Consider the following 21,303-nt stretch of genomic DNA (forward strand, 5'->3'; position numbering starts at 1 on the left):
TGTATGTATATACACACACACACACACATATATATATATATATAGGGCTTGAAAAACGATTCGATAAGAAAATCTGTCGTTGACCTCTCTCGAAAAATGCTGATTCGGAAAAAATAGCAACCTAACTCTAACAACTGGGGTGGGACTCCTCGTGTCGTTTTCTCATCTTTTTTTCCACCCTTTCTCCCCCCCCCGTTTTCTTTCTCCCTTCTCCCTTCTCTTTCCATTTTTCTCCGAGTTTTACGTTTTTCCGGATCGAACATTCCGTACAAGAGTCCGAGTTTCTTCTTCCTCCGGTTCGATTCGATTCGATTCGATTCGATTCGATTCGATTCGATTCGAAATGTTTATCGATATTTTAGCCGATCTTTACTCGTTATTCGAAAATCACGTTTACTCGATAGGGAAGGTAAAGTGTCATTTCCGTTGAGATTCCTCTTCCGGTTACTCTTTTCTTCTTATTTATTTTATTTTATTTTATTTTATTTTATTTTATTTTTTTTTTTTGTTTTTTTTTATTTCATTTTCTCTCTTCTCTTTTATTTCTTCTTCTCTTTGATTTATTCACTTCTTTTCCGTCAATATTTTTCCCGATAATTCGAACGACAGAATGTTGTTATAGAATTGCTAACGGGAGTGTGTTTATATCAGGACACGATATCGATTACACGAAATCGACAATAATATCATGAAAGAGAAAAAGAGAGAGAGAGAAAGAGAGAGAGAATACTTGAAACTCTAAGGTTAACGTAATCTAATCTCTGTGTGAGATTGTCTAATTATTCTACTTTAACTAACTTGGTTATAACCGATTCTAACATCTCAAACGAGTTAAGTTCAAAGAATGATCACTGTTAGAGTTTGTTCATTAAAACGAAAAAATCTAATTATCCGAGAGATAGAAAGAGACAGAGAAAGATAGAACGAATATGATAACCAAATCAAAAGATTATACGTTATTTGTTTTAAATTATTTTGTTATCATTCGTTGTATATTATATACAATAAAATGTGATACTTGTTAATGATAAAGAAACAACAAAAAAAAAAGAAACTTATCTTTCACGCTCTCTAACTTTTTCTTCTAATTATTATTTTATTATACTTTTAAATGTTTTGTTTTTTGCTTTTTGTAGATAATTAATTCTCTCGTTCCGTAGGTTTTCTTTTATTATATTTTTTTTTTCATATACCTATGTACATTCGTACGAATCATCGTAAATGTTTCTTTTATATTCACTTGAATTACGTTTAATTGTTTTATATGTATATATAAAAAAAAAAAACCGGACCCATTGAGACATTTTGAATAATACGAAAATTGGTCGTTTAATATTCGTTTACGACGAGGAATGATGATTTCTTAGTTAAACATACCTGTCGTTCGGCAGCCATGCTTCCTTCGTACATATTTGCAGTCTCGTCGATAAAACACACAGCTAGTTCGCGAAAGTTAAACAACGAAAGAGATCTTTTCCGTTTTACGAAGAAGTGCTTGTGTGTGTGTTTGTATGTGTGTGTGTCTTTTATTTTACGTAAAAGATTATTTGCTTCTTAATTTTCTTCTTTCTTTTCTTTTTACCTCTATTATTGTTTATCGTTTATTCTCCCCTCTTCCACAATTTTAATATTATCCTTAAATATTTCGTTAGAATTATTGCGTTAAACCAGCGCTCATATTTCCACGTTAATTTTTTCCCACACTTATAATATTCTTTTTTAAAATTTTATATTTTTATATATATATATATATGAGTGTATTATGTGTAGTAGTATGTATCCCGTGTTACGTATGCATGGTATATTTTTATATATTCTTCTTGGTGATTTTTCTTTTCTTATTTTTCACATACGCTTCGTCGATTATGATTAAAATATACTCTATATCGTCAACGATCTTTAATGGATATGTTCTTCTCTCTCACTCTCACTCTTCTTCTTTTTAATTTTTTATTTTTTTCTTCTTCTTCTTCCTGTATTATTTTCCACTGTCTATATATTTCTTTCTCTATTTATTTATTTATTTTATTTAATTTAATTTAATTTTATTTTATTTTATTTTATTCTTAAGACGTATAGAAATAATTAAACTTTTCTCTTCGAGTGCAGTGCGATCTTGTTCGTTAACGAGTGTCCACTTACGTACTATCAATAGAGTCTACTCTTATCAATCGATAAATAAACATTAATATCATTAATAACTATTATTGTTTCGTTATCTTTGTCGTGGCTAGAATCGCCGATTTGTATTCCTTAAAGAAAAGGAGAAGAAAAATAGATCATGTGTACGTGTGTGTATGTATATATATCTTTCTCATTTTTTTCCTATGTATATATATATAATTTTATTTTTTATTTATTTTTTTTTTTTTAATTAAGAGGAAGATCTCTGGTTGTCAGGCAGATCGTGCCTTAGGCTCATAATAAACGTCTTTATCCTTTGTCAAATGTGCGTTTTTTAACGTTTCACTTCTTTCTTCTTTCTCTTGTATATTTTTTCTCGCTCTCTCTCTATATCTTTGTCTATCTTTCTTGTCTATTTATCACCTCGCGTTGAAAGGTTCAACGAATCTTATCAAAGGATCCGAAGTTTCTTCTTTATCGTGGCACCTCGTTATCTTTAAGGCACCTCGCAAGAAAGAGGAAATGATTGAAGAATAAGAGAAAAAGTAGTATTAATCGTTATTATTATTATATTATTGTTGTTAACGTTGTCGTTGTGCTGTGGTTTGTTGTTGTTGTTGTTGTTGTGAAAAAAATTCAACTAACACCAGCACCGATGGGGGGGGGATGAAAAAAATATCACCGAATGAATTATCAATCCTTTCTTGTTAATTATATTTGTATTTTTATTTTATTTTGATTATGGCCACGGAAAAGTTCGTCTATGGCATCATCCACTTATGGTTTTTTCGTATTTTCCTCGAAGTAGAACGAAAGGACGAGAAGGTGGATATGGGGAGGAAAAGTAGAGAAGAACAGAGAAGAAGAAGTTGGAAGGGGAATAATATGATAGGATTCGATATTATTATCACAATTAGAATGGCAACAATAGCGATAACAATAAATCGAAGAAGACGAGCACGCGTTTCGTCTCTCCGGCTTGCTGCTGCTCTCCCGCGTGTCGTTCACGATGTGACCGAGCATGTGGCCGAAGGGGGGTGGTGGTGTGTGTGTGTTCTTTCTGATTTTTCCAAATTAATTTCTTTATTTATACTTTTATTCTCTCTCTTTCTTTCTTCCCTTTTCTTTCTTTCCGTTTAACTCGCACGCACTAACATACACACAAACTCACACACATATACATATATACACAAATTATATTATTATATTTTATTTATCTTTATGTACTATATTTTATCTCTCTCTCTCTTGATCTCTCTCTTTCTCTTTCTATAATTTTCTATCTTTCCAAACGTATATTTTTATATTGCATAATCCTTATCTTAATTCGTGTGTTGTATATTATATTTTCTTTTAGTTCCGACATTATTACAGTCGACTCGTCTTTTTTTTAATACGTTTTCACGCATACCATTTTCTCCTCTCTCTCTCTCTTTTTTTCTTCTTTATTCCTATAGTCTTATTATATATATCTTTGTATATAATCACCTTTCTTCCTTCCTTTCTTCCTTCCTTCCTTCCTTCTTGTGCGTATCCTTTTAATTAGGATCGAGAGATATGATATAATCTATTATAAGAGTAGAGATAATTATACAAATCCGATAATAAAATAGTAATATATAATAACGTAGCGTGGTGGTGCTCGTTTAACATATCGATGCTTAGCTTCTGTCAGATTAATCAGAAAGAGAGAGAAATAATAAGAAGAATAAGAAGACAATAACATTAGAAGAACAATAGTAGATGAAAAACAAATGAGAACCAGGATAACGAAAATATGAAGATTCGTATAAAATCGTGATAATAAACGTTGCGCGCGTGTCGGTTATGCGTCGGCGAGGATAAAAACAGTAGACCGCGACTGGCCCTCGAGTACCTAGGGGAAGACTAAACTCTGATACGAGGAACGACCACCGACCGACTACTACTAGCAGCTGGCAGGTAGGGTGCGCGATGACGACGACTACGACGACTACAACGACGACTACAACGACGACTACGGTGTGACGACTCACCCCCTCTTTCCATCTCTCTCTCTCTCACACCCTTTCAACCCCACTCCCCCTCCCCTCAGTGTGTTGGGGGTCGCGCGCGCGGTCTACGTTTGCCCGAGCACAGGCGCACCCGGTTGGTTTCCCGTCTACCGACCCAACCGACAATCAATACGACGCAGGCCCGTACTTTCGCGCCGCGAAATCTCAATTTCTTCATTTTCTTCCCCCTTTTCGCTTTCTTTTTTTACTTCAATTTTACCCAAACCGCCAATTCATGATCGTACTACCTTTACTGTTACTTTTTGTCTTCTTCTTATTCTTATTCTTATTCTTCATCATCTTCTTCTTTATCTTCGTCGTATGTTTGTATTTGTTATCTTTACGTATGTGTTCATCTCTTCTTCTTTCTGTATCGCTATCTCTATCTATCTTTCTATCTTTCTCAATTTTCCTCTCTCTTTCTAGTTTTCTTCCTTTTCCACCCTCTAATTCTCTCTATTTTCTATCCTTCCTTCTTTTTCCTCTCCCTCTCTTTCTAATTTTCTCCTTTTATCCTCTTTCTATCTCTATCTTTATCTCCTTTCTATCTTTCTTCCTTTTCCTCTTTTTTCTCTTTTATTTTGTTCCCCTTTACCCCCCCCCCCATTTCTCTCTCTCTTTCTTCTAATCTTTCTACTTTCTCCCATTTTCCTCTCTCTCTCCTCTCTTTCTTTCTCTTTCTCTCTGGTCTCTTTCTCTGTCTGTCTGTCTTTTTTATTTTCTCTATTTTTCTATTTTCAGCTTTATCTCATTTCGTTTTACCATCTTAAACGAAATACTTTCAATCTTTTGATATTTCTCCAATTTCTTACCTTTCTTTCCTATCTTTTTATTTCGTTTGTCATTCCGATATGTATATCTCATAACAATAAAAATTCTAAATCATACGTGTGCATACACCTATCTTGTAAATAATATATGCGAAGGATCAAAAAATACTCGGAGTACACATCTACTCCGAGTATAAATAAGATTGAACGATTGCAATTTTGACCAAATCTCGGTCTCGATTCTGTCAAACAATTCGCAAATTTAAATTTTATATTTAACAATAAGTTTTTTCTTACGATAATAACGAATAATTAACAGCAATCATTTCTTGTTACCCCCCTTCTCCTCCCTAATCATTACTTTTATTTCGTTCTTTAGCATTTTAATAAAAAACTTTTCGTTAAAATTCTCAGATAAAAGTAAAAAAACCAGTAAATTTATTTCTCCGTTAGACCGTGATAAACCATCGTTAATGGTTCCCCTTTTGTTATTACATTCTTAATTTCACCGCAACAATTGTTTTAAGAGTTAACGTCAACGCTACTTGTTTTCCTCCCACCATTTTAGCGCTTTTTATTTTATAAAACTCCTGTTATCTTCGTACGTTCAGTAACTGAGTTTGTTTTAAAATAATAAAAAACAAACAAAACCAAAAAAAAAAGAAAAGGGTGAAAAAAAAGTGTATTCGAGTATTTATTTATCCAACCATTGTCTCGTGTATCTTTCATTCATTCATAACCACCAACAACGACCCCTTCTTCCTACGCACCTACGCACATCCTATCTTTTTTATTCTCTCTCTCTCTCTCTCTCTCTCTCTATTTTACGAATGTTCACTTTGTCTAGGTAGACCACCACCAACACACACAAAAGAAAGAAAAACAAAATTCCCTACTTTTTTTTCTTTCTTCCATCAAATCCGTCCAACCCCCTCCTCACCTCCCCCACCCCCGCAGTTTCTTTACCTTTTATTTTCTTTATTTTCTTGGTCACATTGATCAATGATGAATCCTATATCACGATCATCATCTACCATCCTTTTTTTCCTATACTTTTCCTTTTTTTTCTTTTTATTTTTTTCATCCCTTTCGATGAACTCCGCCAATTTTCTATATCGTCGATAAGAAGGGAATGAACGAAAAAAAGAGAAGAAAAGAATAAAAGTTGTTTAATCCTTCCCACGATATATTTCCACCTTTCGTCTCGTTTCATTTTTCTTTAGCTTACACTTTTTCTTTTTTTTTTTTTTTTTCTTTTATTATTTACGAAAATACGAGCAAGGCGACGTAGTAATCCGTGCTTTTATGGAAATTCGACGTTTTAAATAGAATGACTTAGAGTGAAAATCAGAAAGAAAGGAAGAAAGAAAAAGAAGAGAGAGTGAGAGAGGAGGATGAGGATGCAAAGAGGAAAAAAAAAGAACTACATCTTTCTACATATATCTCATTAACTTCATCATCTTCTTATACTTGTTAAAGATATAAAAAAAAAAAAAATGTCGCTCATCGTCATCATTTATAAAGATTGAATATTAATAACGTACGCAAAAGAAAAAAAAAAAAAAAAAAACAAAGCAAAAAGAATAAAAACGAAGTATACGATCGACCAATTTATTTTCTTTTTTTTTTTTTTTGTGTCGTATGTATCGATTAAATATTTCAAAATACGTTTTCATTCATAATTTCGTCTCGATGATCTGCTTTCAACCTTGAGTTCTTCCAACCGTGATAAAAGTAAGAGAAAAAGATACAGATATATGCGTGTTCGAGGTGGTTCTTGGGAAAAACGTCACGCGAACCATTGGCCTGTCCATTAGTATCGTTCACTATACCCTTTTTCCAAAGGCTTCAACCCTATCTCTATCTATCTATGTTAAAATGGAGAGGTAGAGAACACCCGATCGAACATATTGATGTATTCCAAGTGACTACTGTCGATATAATTTTACTTGAAAATCAAATAGTTTTATTTTATCACCTATTTATTTTCCATACTTCTACGATATATAATAAAAAGATCAACAAATCAATACTATCTTGTAAATAATTATGAAAGGTAAAGTGTTGAATCGAAATATTTGAAGACAGTGTTTTGTTGATAAATTTTAGAAAATTATCTCACAATTTTTGACACATCTTATATACCTCATATCTAATTTGTTAACGGTTAGAAAAATAAATTGAATCTTTAATAAGGTATAAAAGAAAATGAAATAAAAAATTAGATAATTAAATTGAGAAAATTTATTTAATAACTTTTAGATGCATGTGATGCGTATACAATCATTTCTATATATTAATGAATATATATAAATATATGATTTAATACATTTCTGTAAATATAAGAATAAAAATATTAAATAAATAAATAATTACGATAAATATATTAATACGTTCATTATCAATAAAAATATTATTCAATAGCTAAAATAAAAAGTTTTCAAAATGATTCATAGACCGTACAAATAAAATGAAAAATAATTCAATTTTAGAAATTATTATATCAGTTTGGTATTAAATTAGAAAAAGATCTCACAAATTTTTGACAAATCTTATACATCTATCTAATTTGTTAACGGTTTAGAAAATAAGTTTAATCTTTATAAGGTAAAAGAAAATATATACAACAATTAGATAATTAAATTTGAGAAAATTATTTAGAACTTTTGGGACTCACTGTTGTAGCGTATAATACATTTCGATATATATAATGACTAATATTAATATTTATGATATTAATACAGTTTCTGTAAATATAATGATAAAATTTAAATCATAAATAATTACGAGAGAAATATATTAATCGTTCATTATCAATAGAATATTATTCAACTAATAAAAGATTTTACAAATGATTCATTGCTGTGTTACAATAAATGAAAAAATAATTCAATTTTAGAAATTATTAATCAGTTTGTTGATAAATTTAGAAAAATTATCTCACACTTGTTGACACATCTTATATACACCATATCTAATTTGTTAACGTTTAGAAAAATAAATTGAATCTTTAATAAGATATAAAGAAATAAATAAAAATTAGATAATTAAATTTAGAAAATTTATTTAAAAACTTTTGGGACTCACTGTGTATGCGTATAAATACATTTCTATATTTATTAATGAAATAATATTAATATTTATGATATTAATACATTTCTGTAAATATAATGGATAAAAATATTAAATAAATAAATAATTACGATAAATATAATAATACGTTCATTATCAATAGAAATATTATTCAACTAATAAAAGATTTTTCAAATGATTCATAAACTGTGTTACAAATAAAATGAAAAAATAATTCAATTTTAGAAATAATTATATCACATAATATCTATTGAACATAATATTATTAATCCAACGATTTGAAAAAAACAAATATGCAAATCTGTTATTATAAGAGATTAAAGATGATCCTTGGATAATTCTTGGCAAAGGAAACACTATAAAAATGTCACGTAAATAAAAAGATAACCTCATTAAAGTAAATCCAGTCACGCGAATCTTTATGGCATCGGGGAAAGGATTACGAGTAACGAGGAATTAAATGGAACGAACGTACGTTCGTTCGTTCGTTCGTTCGGTCGATCGTTTCAATGATCGTTGGCCAGTGTTCGTGATCCTTGGATAATTCTTGGCAAAGGAAACACTATAAAAATGTCACGTAAATAAAAAGATAACCTCATTAAGTAAATCCAGTACGCGAATCTTTATGGCATCGGGGAAAGGATTACGAGTAACGAGGAATTAAATGGAACGAACGTACGTTCGTTCGTTCGTTCGTTCGATCGTTTCAATGATCGTTGGCCAGTGTTCGTGTCGCCAATTTAAAACGTACTTACTAGTGACAAACGCACCTGTGTATTCAAGAAATTATAAATTTATATACAAGAGTGAATTAATTAAATCTCCAACCCAAGGTCAAAATAACTTTTCGCCAAAATTTGGCGAATTGATCTTTCAACGATTCAATTTTATTTAAAAAAATGTATTATAGAAAAAAAAAAACAAAAAGAAAGAAGTAATTTCATTTCCATTGATCATTTGACTGTGTGTGTGTGTGTCTTTTTAAATAACATACTTAACAACGATTAGTATAATTAATATTATCTTAAATTCACTTAACAATCGTTGTGCATTAAGCTTAGACTTAAATAACTTGCTTGATACAATTAATTAATTACACGACTATAAGAATTGTTCAAATAATTATTTCTATTGATAAGAATCACGTGAAAAGTAATTGCGTTTAATTATGGTTTCAATAAGGTAATTAGGTCAATTATAATAATAATTTAAGTTTTGCACAACTCGGTTTAATTTTAAATAAAATTCTTCTTTCTTTTCTTTTCTTTTCTTTTTTTATTTTTCGTTACAACGATATATTTATAACGAGTCAACGAATATTTTTATATGTTTTTTTCTTTCTTTTTATTTTTCTCATTTTGACTGGTAAAGTACACAACCATTCGTACTCACACGGGCAAGCCTAAGGAAAGTAAAGTAGCTTTCATGGGAGGAAACGAGTCACGTTCGAAAAGGATGAAAGAGGGTACTATTACTACTACTACTACTACTACTTACTTACTACTCTCTCCTGCAAAAAAAAAAAGATAAAGGGAGAGAGAGAGAGAGAGAGAAAGATCGTGTGTACGATTGGCTTATTGCTAGTTTACTCTAGAACTTCTAACGTCATTAAACTTGTCGTATCGTATTTAAAGTGTTACTACTGGCAGCCATTATTAACGCTTTTGTTTAACCAAAAGACACGAATTCGATCTAATTGTCCATACGATATTTATTTTCAAACTAGTCGACAAATAAAAGCTTCCTATTACCTGACTTTTCCTCTTATTATTTTTTTCTTATTTTGTTGTTGTTAATTTCATCACATGTATAAAATTGTGATACTTTCAATCGTATATATCATAGAAAAATGATTGATTCAAATATAAATCTTTAAGTAGAATAAACTAAAAATATATATATATGATATTTATGATAATTTGATTATAATAAATCGATACATTTAAATCTATGTATATACGTGTCTTAATCTCCATTAATTAATATAAAGCATAATATAGTGATCTGATGCATGGATATATAGAAATGATTTAAAAAGAAAATTGAATTATATCGCGTAGTTATCAGTTATCAACATTATGAATGTACGTAATAACGAGAATCATGATCCCACTAGGTAGTATGAGATCGCGTGCATCCTCGTATAACGTTTTAATGTGAACGTATTTGTAAATGTATGTAAGTAAGTGTACATATATCCAACGTATATACATAGATCAGCATTCTCCACGGTACGACGAACCTTTCTGCTGTGATATCACTCGCATATGACCGAATTAATGACGCAACATATTCGACATACGTGTATCTATGTATATGTACGTACACATATATATATATGTGTGTAAAAGTAGAAGGAAGTTACGTGTACAATATTAACGTCCTAAGCTTTAGGAAGTATATATATATATATAGCTGTTACATTTTGTGGTTGGAAAAAATGATTGCTATTGGATGGGGTGGTACAGAAAGAATAGGAACAAATGGTTTGCTACGATTAACCCCAACAATAACATTCGTAAAAATCCCTAGGGCAGGATGTTTGGTAACATGACAATATGATTCTAAATTGACAATGAACGCACGTAAACTCGTTTAAAAGTATCGATCATTCGTTGATTCTTTAAAAAGACGTTTGAGGGGAGGAGAAGATATTTTTTTCAACACAGTTAATTAACGATATAAGTTTTTAACTAACGAAAATATGTAATTAACATATGTATGTAAATGAATAAATTTTTGATTGGGTTCGAAATAAATTAGTGACGAATTTTATTGACGATAGAATAAAAAAAATAATTAAATTATTAATTAATAATAATTTAATATAAATTAAAAAACGATTAGAATATTATTATATTAAATGTTAGTTGATTCGTCGTTTGTCTATTGATCGGGTTTTTGTAATTAAAATATTATTAATATTGTAAGTGTAGATTTATTTGATAAAATAATACATTTTCTCCTTTGAAAACGTCTTACCATCTTTCCAACGTATGTGTTTTATGATATAAACATAATAAAATAGTCAATGATCTTTTTAAAACGATTGAAATGATCGAAATATTTTTATACGTATGTTTTTACTTGTTCTGTAAATACTCGAAACAGTCACAGCTCAACCGTCGTATTGTAAACACGTCGAATTTCATACGTCTCTCGTAAGAATATTATTTGTTTTAATATTTCAATGATTTTACATTGATTATTAAATTATTAATTATCATTTATTATTCATTTTACTCACAACCATATTTCTCTTTCTTTCTCTTACTGTTTTTTTATTAATTTATCATGAATTTTTAACGAACAACCGATTTATATGTTTTGTTTATATTTTATTTAATATTTAAACTAATTCTTCATATAATTATATATGTTTTTTTAACGAAGTATTACTTGAATTATTTACCGTCGTTTGACTGATAAAAAACAGACGAGTGATTAATAGCCAACAAATTAATTGTATATTTAAAAACTAATCTTTATTAATATTTGCATAAGGAAAAACATGGTGCACTAATCAACGAGAAATTGAACAATACTATCCTTCGAATGCAATCTTTCTTACAAATCACAATACATAAAACCCGATACAAAGGACTTATACGAATGTAATATTTACAATGTTTCGAAAAAAGTAACTTTTCCAAAATACTTTCTTACAATTCTGAAAAACGACGTAACTGTTAATCAAAGTTTTATTACTCTACACCACTGTAGTAGAAGCTGTGGTTTTACGGGGACGATTATATCCCTAGTTCTACGCAATATACCATTTCCTCAAATTTATATTATATGTGTGCATGTGTATGTGTGTGTGTGTGTCACCTCATAGGTGTGTACTCGTAACGAATGTGGCATGCACGTTACTCTCGGTTACATAAATTACACGTACGTTCTACCCCCTAGGTTCTGTGTTCATCGTTCTTCCGTAACGTGAAACGTACTAGCGATGGGTACGAACTTATACTCGTAAGAACAAATTATCGCGTAAGGATAAATTACGGATATACGTAGATCTATGAAATATGAAGTATATATTATATATGTAGTATGTATACGTCCTTAAAAAATTTTCATTGTATAATAAAATATGAAAAGTGTCAAATATTATTAGCATTATTAAATTCTAAACTTATTCCGAAACAATCGAATAAACGACAAAAATCTATACGACGAGAAATTGTTCCTCGCGATATTTATAAAAACAAATTTTTTAATATTACTATTATATTTAGAATACAGTCTTGATTTATAACGCGTTAACGTGCCGTATTATTACCTATTTTAAATATCGTTGGGTTCAAGTGAAATTATTTCGACGAAAACTCGATAATAAATTGGCACGATAAATTAGAAGATTAATGCTAAACGATTCTCGATTGCAAAACCGATATAAGAAATTATCGTTCGATATTTGATACTTAAATTACGATTATATATAATCGATAAACCTTAGCCAACAACGTTATCGCAATTTTCATCATTGAGATCTTAAATAGGAGAAAGAGAACAAAAGTTATGCAAAGTAATCAAATATTATCAAAAGAAAAAAGTAATATTTTTCTATAGGAGAAGATAGATAAAAAAAGAAAATATTATCCACGATACATCTCCGAAACCCCCATCATCATCTTATATTTCCCCGTTCAATTTTACGTTCACTTTAAATGTGTTATATTTCAACGAGCGTTATAAATCCTCTTCAGCTAACTTATTTGAACGTTTCCTGTCATTCCCCCCCCCCATCCACTTCTTACTCTCCTTTCCCTCTCAATCTCTATCTCTATCTTTCTTTTTCTCTCTCGAGTTGGGAGAGAAGGGGAAAAAAAAGTTTTTATGAAGCAAACGTGATAACGGCCAACGTATTTGCGGAATACAACTTTTTACCCCCACCCCCTACCCCTGTAAAGATCACGACCATGATCTTTTAGAATCAAGAAGAAGAGTTTTGGCAAATAAACGAAGTAAAATAAGGATACAGGAAAACTTACAAAATAATCATAATAATAATAAATGTATACCTGTAGATGTTGAAATGATGGAAGAAAGATAGGAAGAAAAGATTCGAAGGGGAAAAAAAAGAGGAGAGGGGTAGGTAAGGGTTAAAAGAAAAACAGAATGGTGACTGATAAAAACAAGAGAGAGAAAGAGAGAGAGAGAAAAAAAAGGAAAGAAAAACGAAAAATAAAAGAAGAAGAAGAAGAAGAAGTAGAAGAAAAATGATTCTGATGAAACAGAATGGACAAGCAGAAAACGGTCCACGACGCGTGTTCGTTCTGGTATTACGGTTCGAAAAATCTTTTGTATGTAACATCGAGAAAATGCGAAACCTTCTCGTTGAGTTCAACATCTCTCTCACTCATTCTCGCTCTTTCTGTTTCTGTCTTTCTTTCTCTTTTGTTTCAAACAGCTATCGTTTTCGAATCGTCGTTCATCGAATACTTTGAACTTTGGTAATTAATAACTATCGAAAAATAAAATTGTTTTTAGAAACGAACGTTAGCTTTTAATCAAATTGAATAATATAACAAAATTACATATATGGAAAATAATATAATATATAATAAATTATAATTTATTGATTTATAACAACAGCGAGAACGACAATAAATAAATAAATAAATAAATAAAAATGAAAGAAAATATTCCATGGAATTTGTATCAAACCTATGGTATAAAGATTCATTATTATTAATAATAATAATAATATTATAGTAATAATAATAATAATAATATATATAATATTATTATATACTATATATTATATAATATAATAATATTATTATTATTATTATTTTATTAATAGCGAGAACGACAATAAATAAATAAATAAATAAATAAATAAAAATGAAAGAAAATATTCCATGGAATTTGTATCAAACCTATGGTATAAAGATTCATTATTATTAATAATAATAATAATATTATAGTAATAATAATAATAATAATAATATATATAATATTATTATATACTATATACTATATAATATAATAATATTATTATTATTATTATTATTTTATTATTAATTAATAATAATAATATTATTATAGTAAAACGTTTATAATAATTATTCGTAAATCGATAAAAGATTTATTTGAATATTATATCAATTATATTACTTACAATAGATTATAAATTTTAAATCATTTTGTTTTTTTTGTTTTTTGTTTTTTTATTTTTTAAATACATAATACTAAACGACGTGTATTATTTAACAAACGTGAAAAACGTTGAAACATTGTGTCAACGTGCCCAAATGCAAGATCACTTTTTACCCCTTAAAAAGATCTCTCTCATTCTTATTACATTTTTTAAAAAAACACGACACGCGAGACGAGAGGATACTCGCGAGAGAAGAAGAAGAAGAAGAAGAAGAAAAAAAAAACAGAAGAAAGGAGAAAAGAAAAAAATAGGGGTAAGGTACGACAACGCAACCCCCCGGAGTCAGTGAACCGAGCAACCTAGTGATATCGCTGCTACCCTAAGAACCATTCAGCTTTCACTAAACCAACACACCGAAAACACATTTACTTTCATGCTTAGACTAGTGACATAAAAGTGTAGAAGCTTTTCAATCGTTTCAAGCGGTTCTCGCGTTTATCTAGTTTCTTTTTCTTTTTTTTTTCTTTTTTTTTCTTTTTTCTTTCTCTCTTTTCTTCCTCCTCGTACCATGAGATTTCGATTATTCGCTTTTCGTATTCGCGAAATTATAAATATAAGCAAATTTTAAGTATTTTTTATTTATCCTTTTTCTTATTACTTTAACACCAAACGAACGTATAACGACTAATTTGTGTTTTCAATTATCATTGTAATTCTTCGTTCAATTTTATTTCTTTTTATTTTGATTTTTACGACAAATACTGATCATTATTTTTTATTCTTATTATTATTAGTTAAGCCGATATCAAATTGTGACTATTATCTGCATTAAATTATAACGAAAAAAGAAAAAAGAAGTAGATATAATTTTTAGTAAAAAAAAAAAGAATACAAACAGGTATACATGAATAACCGTTAAATTTAGTGTTACAGTAATTAATATTATACATCAAATAAAATAGAATAAATAATCTGAGAAATAATATTGAAAAGATTATTTATTAAATGTCATTAAATAAAATCATTATCTCGGATGGTACGTGTAAAAGAAAAAAAAAAAGAAAAATACTAATTACTACTCAAATTATTCTTTTAAGCAAACAAACGCGACACGACGATGTATAATAAGCATTATTATATTCAGTATAAATATTCTAAATACAAATTCTATGCATGTTTTTCAAAGCACAAAGGATAGCACACACACACGCACACACACACACGCACACACAAAATTAGGGAGCCATCGCTAAAACTAATTCGTCTATAAACCACAATACGACTTTTTTTATATATATATAACAATAAATATTAACTTGTCCAATCAAAGCTCGTTTTATGTTTTTCAAACGGTACCACTAACACGCTTGAATCATTTCGTTCGAATCGTTTCACTATGAGATGCTTTAAATAATCGCTAATAAGTTTTGACATTTATGGAACGAGTCGTATAAATTCTATGTACGTACGTGCATAGTATATACATATATATCAGTTATAGTATTAGTAAAGTATCTTGTAAATCATTCAGCCTGTGTTGTTGAAATATAAAAGTAATCGGCTTTTACAAAGAAATAGATATTTTTTTTTTTTACGAGCTTATTCCATTTCCGTGTACATATATATAGTATATGTATGTATGTATGTATAGATATAGAGATAGTATAAATATAATATATATATATATATATATAGATATATATATATATATATAATATATATATATATTTCAGTGTATGTGTCGTGTATCACGTTTGTGTGTCATCCAAGACGATATGTGTTTTATGCAGCATAAGACAGTATAACTTCCTGTAAGTTACGAGCAAGGATCCTATTTTACGACATCCCCTCGTAATGGACGCACATCACGTCTAAGGCATTGTTCTAGTATCATCGTATCCTTTGAGACACTCTGAACCGATACTACCGACATTACTACCATTATCGAGTTTCCACACGAAAAAAAAAGGACAAAAAATATATTTAATAAAACACGCGAAAATCTACCTAGTTTGCTTCGGATTTGTCAACAGAATGAAGAAGAGAAGAAGAAGAAGAAGATATAATAAAAAAATAAGTAGTCAAGAAAATAGAAATAATCTAATTCTTTTCTTTTTTATTCTAGAATTAAATGAAAAAGAAGAACAAAAATACAAGAAAATTTCGATTGAATTTCACTCGCAGCAGCTTCGATTTCTATTTTTCTGTTTTCTTTAAAGAGAAACATTCGTCGTAGATTAATATTATTTATTGTTTAAATTCTGTTCGATCATTTGAATGAGTAGAGAAAAAAGAGTAAGAGTGAGAGTGAGAGTGAGAGAGAGAGAGTGACATTACTGAGGATTAATTTCAATGGAATAACGATTAAATGTCCGCAACGATTTTGCGTTGTTTCCCCTGTAAAAATATTTTCATTCAGTACACGTGCATAGAAATTGTTAACACTCGTATATATATATATAAAAAAGAAGATATATATCGTATATAGTAGAACAGAATGTGTGTACACGTGCGGATGATACAAGTCGCATTATCACGTAATTTCTAGACGAAAGCTCGAATAAATTTAATTAGGGGTAGTTTCACGTGCCGCGTGGAAAGCTTTAGGTTCGGGTTTACTTTTAGCTAAGCTCTCTTGTTCTCACTCTCTTTCTAACGATTAGTAGTTTAAATAATTGTAATTTATTACATACACCTGGTGTACCATGAATGAAGTATAATGTGGGTTCCTTTTTCCATCAATCATATGTTATACTCTCTTTTGATCCTATTCTATGGTAAAGCATAATAATAATGTGTGTACGTTTCACATCAGTAATTTGTTTTCTATGCTTACTTTTTATCCTAAGGTTAATTATTATTAATAATTAAAAGTTTAGATAATTTGTATGTTACAGAAGAGTAATTTTCTCAGTTCAAATGAATATTAAAGTATAATAATTAATTAGTTTTGTATATAATTATGATGATGATGCTGATGATGATGATGATCACTTAAATCAAAAACTGAAATAAATAAAATTTATTTAACGACGTATTTCCTTATCATAATTACTTATATATTAATAAAATGATTAAAATAATATGAATTCACATAATTTGTGACTGAATGAATTAATATTTTCTATCGTATGATATTAAGATAATATACAGAGGGTATTGCATATTTAATATTTATTATTGTAAAATAAAAACGAGCTCTAACGTGAGAGATATGAACAAAAAAAAAAGATAAATTGAAAATAAATCAAATCGAGAAAGAAGTCAGATCATATTTAATTATTGCAAGCGTACATCCTTTTGTTATGTTTTTAAAAGTATATATAAAATATATGTATATATATTAAATTGAAATATTATAATATAATATCGAATGTGTTGCAAGAAGAAGAAATGCGGCACAAGACCGTGCCGTTGCTGTTGGAGAGTATCTATAGCAAAACTTCATGCTCTGATCTGCAGGTAAAAGCTACTATATCTTGTAACATGACTATGCGTGTATGCGTATTAATAATATGTATGCATGTATTTATATGTATTTATGTATCTTATGTATGCATATATACGTACGTCAATAATAAACAATAAACCGTCGGCGCTTTTTTCATAATGAATTACAACATTTTCTTTTTTATTTTTATTTTTTATTTTTTATTTTTTATTTTTCTATTTGTTTCTTTCTTTTCGAGAAAACGTCGATCGATTTACTATTTGTTTGTTTTTTTTTTCTTTATTTCTTTATTAATGATTTTTTTTTTTTTAAACCATTTCGCTATACTTCAACACAGAAACAACGAAAAATAAAATTCGAAATTTCTAGTATAAAATTCGAAATTTCTAGTGATCTATATAATATAATATAATGTCTAATAAAACAATACACCACATGTAATTAGCGATATATATATATAATATATATATATGTATATTTGCGTGTATAATATATTTATATATATATATATATATATTTATTATACAGATATTCTTCAATAACTGCCTACGAAAAACTTACCATAGAAGAACCCATTATATTTATGAACTCAATTGATTCTTCTGTCGAAGACGTGCCTAAAACATAGATTCCGTTCAATGAAAAAACAACATCCTCACAACAACCTCGCCTCGCGTTTTATTGTATTTATTTATTTATTTATTATATTTTTCATTAATTTAATTTCTCTCTCTCTCTCTCTCTCTCCATATAATATTTTCATTTAATTTTCATTTTTATTTCTTATTTTTCGTATCCCTAAATAACACACAGCTTTCCCATAGTGTGTCAATATTTCCATTGTTTTTCTATCCTTTCCCTTTTCCTTTTTCTTTTTCTTTAACTTTTCCTTTTTTTCCTCTCCTTTCCTTTTATTTCATTTTCTTTTAACTTTTCCTTTTCCTTTCTCCTTTCCTTTTTATTTCATATCGGCATATCATCATCCTTTCCCCTTAGGTTCGATCGATCTATGATCCTCTCTCGAAAAATGGAAAAAAAAAAGAAAATAAAAGGAAAAAAAGAAAAATGAAGGTAATACCAAATCGATGAGAAACTTTTCTTCGATCGAAAATCTCTTTTCATCATCTTACTCCATTCGTATGGTCTTGAACGTGTATAATGCATACGTTTGAAAGAATTTATAGTTCACCATGTACGTCCTAGATCAAGTACATATGTTTACACATACACACGTACGTACATACACACATTCACATACACACACATGTTCAGATATTCGACGTTCGACATCGAAGAAGGCCAAGAAGATTTGAAAAAGAACGAAAAATAATCTTTCTCGAAGCTATTCGATAAAGAACATTCACACGCCCACGTATCTCTTCTCTATCTCTCTCTCTCTCTCTCTCTCTTTCTGTCTCTTTCTCTCTTGATCGATATACATATATAAAAATATTGCAAACAATAGGAATTAGAAAGATTCACGATACGTGTCGTAAACGTAGTTCCAAGTTGACCTATTCCAAGCTAATACATATATACATACGTATACAGGGTGTTGAAAAAGGTTACGATCAAACTTATACACGTATTAGTACGTACTATGAAAAAAAAGTAATAGTATAAATTTATTTCGGCAAGAGTGTTTAATTGAAATCTTGTTATTGGAATTACGAGTAAAAGTCGTGTTACGATTCGTTGTACAAAAATTAATCGTATACGTATGATAATTTTTCAATGATTTGAAAAAATTGATCAACATTTATATTTATGAAGTCATGCAAAAGATTTGATTTAAACGGAAGATTAATTTGGGGAAAATATATTCGAAACGAAATAAGTATTATTTCCATATAATACGGTTGGAATATTTAGAAAAAAATTCGGTAATATTACACAATGTATTCTTGGCGGTGAAGATCAATTTTTTCTAACATTCTTATAAACACCGCGATAAAATAAATATCTTTAAAAACATATATATAGATATTTTCATATAAAACAATTTTTGAATATAAATTAGTATGAACGTGTTTCAATTATTTGATCTGAAGTAATACTTATTCTATACACGTTTGGATATCTAACTTTTTTGGACACTATGTATATTTATACGATAGATTAGGCGAACGTCAAAAAACAAAATACCTAGATCGGAATTCGTAAACGACATTTTACATTACTTTCAGAATCCTATCCTCGAATAAGTAAAGTTTATTGGAAAACACAGGGGAGTTGGTAGTTTTAACTAGGGTTCTCTCTCTCTCTCTCTCTCTCTCTCCTGTCTTTCTGTCTACCAATCTATCTCTTTTCCTCTACTACGTATTCCGACAGTTCGTAACGTGATCGTGCAAAGCAATATTTTTTTTTTTCTTTCTATTTCTCGCTTTCCTCCTATCTTCTCACTTTTTTTTTCGGTTTGACGTTATGTATGCACGCCACGAAGAGACATGGAAAACTTTCCGCATTCGCGTTCTCAACAAGCAAGCAAAATAGAGAGAGAGAGATAGCAAACTGCATCGTAAATACTTGTCTATTGTGTATCATAAATATACACGTATACAGGTATCTGTATGTGTATATGTAAACTTATACTTATATATCGCTAAGTAAATGCTTGTTTATGGTGTATCGTAAATAAACGTGTATAAAAGTATATCATTCTATATACGAGTATGTATATGTGTGAATTTTTACTTAGATATATATATTACTAGATAAATTCTTGCCTATTGTGTATCATAAATATGCGTGTGTGTATAGGTAAAGTTATTTACTTATGTATTACTAGCCTAGAGTAACGCACCATATGACACGCTCACCTTTTTTCTATTCTCTCTTCTACCTTTCTCTCTTTCTCTTATATTATATAGTTTTTTTTTTCCTTCTTCTTCTTTTTTTTTTCCTCTTTTTAAATCCAACACACAGTTTCATGCGCCGATAAATCTTTTTCAAACGAGAACGCGTGTTCGCGCTCGATACACGTGAGATAATCGATGATCGATAATAACCGCGTGTTGTATCACATTATCAAAACCCCTTGGAAAAGAATGAGGGGGTATCACTACTTTTCCTCAACACGGAAATATTCACGTTTCTCTTTATCTATTTATTGTCGCATTTATCGTAGTAATAAAATAAAACTAGGCGTAGAAATAAATCGTATTCAACGATAACGTGATTATTGATTACAAAATATTTCAATAAAATTGTTACATATATTATATATAATGTATAGAATATAAATATAATAAAATAATAATAAAATAATAATAATAATTATATATATATAGTTTGTAATATAATAGTTATAGTTATTATTTTATAATGTAATATATTATTTTATATAAAATCATTCCACGGTCAAACCAATCTTTCGTAGAAATAAATAATTATTAATTAGGACAACAAATCGATATATCTCGCGATCGTGTGCATTTTATTTTTATTAAAATATATATATTTTCAAAAAAAAATGTATATAAATATCATCTTTTCTATCTTTACATTACGATGCAGATATTCGTACATAATACCATTCGTGTTCAACCTAATCCTTGTCTTTAGTCCGTTATAGAATCGAATAACCGGACTAATTCATACGGACGATTTGAAAACTTTTCCTGCTCGTATTCGACTAATTACTTCGATAAGCCTATCAAAAGCTGCCGTTCACGTAGCTGGTATAAATGGGGTAAATGCACTAACCGAATCGAACATTGTGAG

At 29.2% G+C, this 21,303-nt stretch overlaps 1 protein-coding gene and 1 long non-coding RNA gene across 6 annotated transcripts in view; both read right to left on the reverse strand.

The window, feature by feature from the left end:
- LOC122523499 (alpha-catulin) overlaps nt 1-21,303 on the reverse strand; it is an 85,567-nt gene that overhangs the window by 52,903 nt on the left and 11,361 nt on the right. The window contains exon 2 of one of the 4 annotated variants that reach the window (XM_043645269.1): nt 18,142-18,197. The exons of 2 other annotated variants lie outside the window; for them this stretch is intronic. In XM_043645269.1, coding sequence (XP_043501204.1) covers nt 18,142-18,156 — 15 coding nt within the window. In that variant the 5' untranslated portion in view covers nt 18,157-18,197. Of the gene's footprint in view, nt 1-1,377; nt 1,982-18,141; nt 18,198-21,303 lie in introns of those variants that run through there. One more of the 4 variants, XM_043645268.1, reaches the window with a different exon arrangement.
- LOC122523500 lies at nt 3,638-4,061 on the reverse strand. Of its 2 annotated transcripts, none has more exons than XR_006305315.1 (2): nt 4,001-4,061; nt 3,638-3,691 (listed from the first exon to the last, which is right to left on the reverse strand). It is a non-coding gene; the product is annotated as an uncharacterized LOC122523500 (long non-coding RNA). The 2 variants fall into 2 exon arrangements; XR_006305314.1 differs by lacking the exon at nt 4,001-4,061 and adding an exon at nt 3,887-3,994.

The sequence above is a fragment of the Polistes fuscatus genome, unplaced genomic scaffold (assembly GCF_010416935.1).
Source record: "Polistes fuscatus isolate 324 unplaced genomic scaffold, CU_Pfus_HIC Scaffold6, whole genome shotgun sequence".
Classification (NCBI taxonomy): domain Eukaryota; kingdom Metazoa; phylum Arthropoda; class Insecta; order Hymenoptera; family Vespidae; genus Polistes; species Polistes fuscatus.